Below are 5216 nucleotides of genomic sequence, written 5' to 3' on the forward strand. Positions count from 1 at the left end.
AATTTGCTCTAAACTAATAAATTGTGGCTGTGTAGTCAGAACCAGCATCTGACCTTCCACTTCTTTTTTTCCCCAAGAAGAAACTGAAGACGGTCACCCATCCTTGATGTATTCCATATATGCTGCCAAATCTGCACTCCCCAACTCAGACATAATCCCAAAATAGGATGTGATGCCTTTCTCATCGACAAAGCCATAAGTCACAGTGAGTGAGACACACTCACATCCTCCAATCAGTTAAATGAAAAGAGCTCTCCCCCTCTGTTTCCCACTACTTCAGCACTCATTATATCTCACATTAATTAATATAGGCACAAGGAAGTGGGATGATAAATTACAAAACCCCATTAACCTGATTCTGTCCAAACTGGTGACATACAGCAACTTGTACGTCACACAAATTTTTCTTGCTAATGTGGGAGTCCTCACGTCTGAACTCCATAAAGCAGCAGCCCCAAGAAAATATTCTTAATGTACGTATGTATGGCATGTATATCAATGTGCATGGACAGTGCATGCCCGTGGGAACATCAGAATTCATTAGATCAGTCTGATGTGAGATAGATTGAACAGGTTCCATCTGACATCTGTTACTGGGTTGTTCTGTCCACTCCCAAAGGAGTGAATCATATTGACAGGTTGAATTATATCTCAAGAGATATTTTTCTCCCCTCCTCCAAAGGCCATTTGCAATCACGGCACATCCACTGCCTCTTAAAAGTGAGCTCATCTGGCACTGGGTTGCACTGAAGTCCTCCACTGTGCCTGAAGGAAGAATGCTTTTGGGTGGTGGGATCGTGGAGAAGATGTGGTCTGTCCAGCTGTTCCTTGGGCTGCTAACCATCTTGACCATGACTGTGTATGTCCCATCTATATGTGGAGAGCCTTTTTTACTACAAGGTAAGCTGGAATACAGACTAGATGACACAGGTAGGTGGGTTATCTTTTTGCTTTGCTGCTTGTCATGGCCAACGCAACACTCGCTTATCTGTGAAAGAAAATAAAATTAAACTCGAGCTATACTAAACAAAGAATTAACATGGGTGCTACCTAAAGACTTGTTCATATTAGCATGAGCTAAAACTGTCTTTCTGGTATGTAGCTGGTCGTATGACATATTCTGCTAACTGGTGAAAATATCAGATCTGGTGAAATCTGGTAAGGGTAGCTTTTTCTCTCCCAAAAGAAAATTTCCGAAGAAAACCAGTAAAATATCAGAGAGTAGCAATTCCAGTATGTACCATATGAGATTTGACAGCTCATAAATGCCAGTAGTAGGGTGCTGCTGAACTTTTTTTATTCATAAACCTTCTTTTTATATGTTCTTCTCCCATAATTTAAATTAATCTTAGCTTGAACTTATTCTGCAGGGAAATGTCAATCATTAACCTTCTCTCTTGGAGAGACTTGGCAGCGGAAAAATAAAAGAGCAGCTAAATATAGGTGTGAAAATAGCATTGCTTTTCAAATGATTTTTCCTCTTTTATCACCTATTTATTTTTATAATGGCAACCAAAACATTCCTGAGGCCACTCTGTCTAAATACTGCTTCTGTTTAATTTTTACTGGAGTGTTTATAGGTTGGTTGTTTTTTTTTTTTCTTTTTTCCTATAGCAAATCCCTCAAATGACTGTAAGTAGCTATTTTAAAATCATAACTGTCTCTCAGAGTTAGGAGTGAGGTTTATAGCACTGCAAGATAACTGCAAGTTTTACACAGTGTTTTACACAGAAATAACTCCCTCGGGTTTATTTCTAGAGATCACAGTCAGGACCAGGGGCTTCAGCTGCAGAATGTGGCAGGGCTGAGTTTGGCCCAATACTTGGAGCATCACTTTGGCCAGGGCCTCTCTGCTTCTGCAGATTTATGTGACTTGAGCTAATGGGGCTGATCCTTACATGCTCTTGGGCATCCTTAAGGCTCATCTGGTACAGCATTCTGTCTTGTGTATCAAAACCAATTCCATTCATCCCATCACAGCTATGTAGAGCTGATGGCTATACGAGACCACCTTCTGCTTTCTCACCTCCTTGGAGGAAGCGAGCCAAAGTCCTAAAGATCCTGGAAGAAGAGAAAATAAGTCTTTCTGCATCATTTCATAGTATTTTCCAAGGATTCTGTGGGCATCTCCTAGGGCTTTGTAGGGTCTGAGTGTGGAGCGGAGGTATTAAGACCAAATATTTAAGGGAATGGCTATTCTCCCTGTAAAGTCTGGTTCTCATTCTGTCATTCTCAAAAATGAATGCAACATTCGGGTTTCAGGCGATTCCGGAAATGTGTTCAGCAGAGCTGGGAGGGTCTCAGAGCCTGCAGGGCTCTGATTAATGCCATCCCCTGCATCTGTTGGTTTCTGCTGAGCGAAACCCTTGACTTTCACAACCATTCATTTGAGGGCACAAACCACAACCACTAAAGCAAAACCACTGAGAAGGCTTCCTAAAGGGGCCTCATCCAGAGGTCCAAATTGCTTTAGGACAGCAGCTTCAGGGGGTTTTTCCTGGAAAACAGAAAAATTCTGCATGGCCTACAGCTACTGTAAGAGGCTTCCTCAGGGATAAAGAGGCTTGCTTTAAACTCCTCCACACTTTGGCTCTGTTCAGGAAGAATCCTTTAATACCACTGGAAATCAGATAGAGCAGCTGAGCGAGCACAAGAACAGACCATAGCGCTGCAAGGCTTGTCAGCCTTGGCATCCACACGTCAGCCCTCATGAGGAGCGAGTGCCCACCTCTGTTGGCCCTGGGAAGGTGGATGGTGTGAACAGAGGGAACATCTACAGTTTGAGAAGAGAGGATCTCGTGGGTTGCTGTCTCGCTTTGCAGAGGCACCCACAGCAGCCGCCTCGCAGAAGAGGTCGGGACTCTGTAAATGAAGGTGATGTCTCTGCAGGAGCCGTGCTGCTGAGGCTGCAGCCAGACTGGCCAGCAGCCCGGAGCTGGCAGGGAGGGCTCACCCACCCTCCAGCCTGTCACTGCGCACCGCCCGCTGCCTGCACATTTTATTTTGTGCTCATGCAACTTCTTCCCCCATGCTCTTCCCACCCTGACAAAGAGCTGACCTTCCACCTTTTCTTTTTTTTTTTTTTTTCCAATTTTCCTTCCACTTCCTACTCTTCTTAACTTTTGTTTTAATGTTGGGGGCTGGAGGGTGCATCCTTTTTGTCATTAGAGATGGATAAAGGTGTGCTTTATGTGCTGCAGAGAACCGAGTGCTTCCGGAGAGGGAAGATACAAATCATGAGGACACACTGCTGACTCTGCTGCTTAATAAGAAATTGGCGTGGCGGAGACCAGAAAATATTGGTAAGTGAATGGGATGGGAGAGCTCAGCTTGATGAATCTGTGCTTGCATGAATGCAAGCAACCTGCTCCTCAGGTTCCTCAGAAATACCAACTGCTTAGAAAGTAGAAGCACCCAATATGCTGCCTAAATGTGATTAATGTCAGAAGTTCTCCGACATGTGGCATCAAGATTTTGCAGAGAGCACATTACCGAGATCCTTTGGGGTCAGGTGTGGGATGGGACAAGGGTAATGGGAACTCCTGTCTGAGCCTAAACCCCTGCTCCTGATAGATGAGGTTGAGACAATGGGCTCTTCCCACCCAGAGGAGAGGCCAAAGATGGGCTGCGTGGAGGCTTTTCCTGTCTGTGCTCCATGAACAGACACCAAATTTAAAGCCAGACGCATGTGGTAAAACTGAGACACGCTGAAGAGGAACTTGGCTTTCCCTAACACGACACGCAGGGATCACAAGCGCTGTGTGGATTACTGGGGTCAGCTATTCCCACGGCCACCACAGCCAGGGGAGGGCTTGGGCTTCACATGGTGGTTGCGGAGCAGGAAGCTGCCCTCCCCTGTGAAAACAGCCTAGAACAGGGCCCAGCAAAAAAATGGTTAGGAAAATCCATTCATCAATATCACTCAGTGCTCTTCCCCAGCCCCTTGTTAATGCAGGGAGGCAGTAGTTAAACAATCCTGGGACAAATAAATAAACACAAATAAATCAAGTCCTTATACCAGCAAAGGCATTCTTCTTGCAAAAGAGATGCATTCAAGAAATAATATTTTTATGATTGGTTTATGGATTATTGCACTTAGTAATCCTAGAGGAAAGGCTGCATTTTATGCCAGACAATTGAATATAATGAATCTCTGAACAGAGCACAGACAGAGGATTTACAGCAAGCAGTTTCTCAAGGCTTCATCCATAAATTAACTTCCTTCCCCCTGCCTGAGATAATCTGTTCCAAATTTTGACTGCTGTTCAATGTCTATTCATAGCAGTCATTGGCCAAGCTTACGATTTGTGGAAAGTAGAGCCAAAATAGGCAATTGAAGCTCTGAAAGAGGGAAAAAAATTGTAGAATAATAATTAAAAATAAAATTTTAATGCAAAAACATTATTATTAATAATAATAATCTCCTAAATGGCACTTTTGACTTGTAGATATGCAGGCCTGGCTGTCTCTGCCTTTTGGATATGTAAAGACATGCTTAAGAGGAATCTGCCTGAGATCATTGCTGGCAGTGCCAGGAACGGAGTCCCCACCTCCTGACTTCCAGCCCACCCCCATTCCCAGCCCATCTCTCAAACTGAGCCCTAATGTAGTGGATTTACTTAGGAACTGCTGATTTTTCTGTTGAACCCATATCTGTTCAGAAAATACTCAGGATTTTTCAACTGAGAAACTGAGAAGGCAGCCAGCTCTTTCTTGGCACCCTCCTGCTTAATTTCAAACTTTTTTTTTAAAAAAAAGCCCAAGTCTAGCAATGTGTTTATGTGCTGAAGTCCTATCTGAAATCAGGGGAATTATGTCCCAAATCTCCTGGGAGATGCAGACTAACGCCTGCTGCCACGTTAGGAGCAGACAAAGGAGCCAGCTCCAGGGCTGGTTTTTTGATTTCTTGTGGGGCCCAGCAGAGGCATTCTTTAGCTCTTTCCTGGCTCTTCTGCTTATTTTAGTGCATTTTTTTCCAAACTGGCTCTCAAAACCTGCTGATCACTTTGTGTTCCCCAACCAGGAGAACTGCTGTAGTCCAGTCACTCAGCTTTGGCTGAGCTCATCTTGTTGTGGTGCTTTCCATTGTTCCATTGTTTCATCTATCTTATTAAAAAATTAACTGGGTTTGACATAATTTTCAGTCTGGAATAAGGTACCTCTGTCCTCAAGAGGAGTGATATTGAAATACCCCATCCCTTCCTGCATCTTTCCCT

General features: G+C 43.9%; 1 protein-coding gene across 1 annotated transcript in view; it reads left to right on the forward strand.

Moving 5' to 3' along the window:
* Positions 1 to 703: 703 nt before the first annotated feature.
* The window catches only part of UTS2B (urotensin 2B), an 8838-nt gene continuing 4325 nt past the window's right edge, over positions 704 to 5216 (forward strand). The window contains exons 1-2 of the mRNA XM_008937552.1: positions 704 to 900; positions 3201 to 3302. Of these exons, the coding sequence (XP_008935800.1) occupies positions 777 to 900; positions 3201 to 3302 (226 nt within the window). The 5' untranslated portion in view covers positions 704 to 776. The remainder of the gene's footprint in view (positions 901 to 3200; positions 3303 to 5216) is intronic.

The sequence above is a fragment of the Merops nubicus genome, unplaced genomic scaffold (assembly GCF_000691845.1).
Source record: "Merops nubicus isolate BGI_N331 unplaced genomic scaffold, ASM69184v1 scaffold22433, whole genome shotgun sequence".
In the NCBI taxonomy this organism is placed as follows: Eukaryota; Metazoa; Chordata; class Aves; order Coraciiformes; family Meropidae; genus Merops; species Merops nubicus.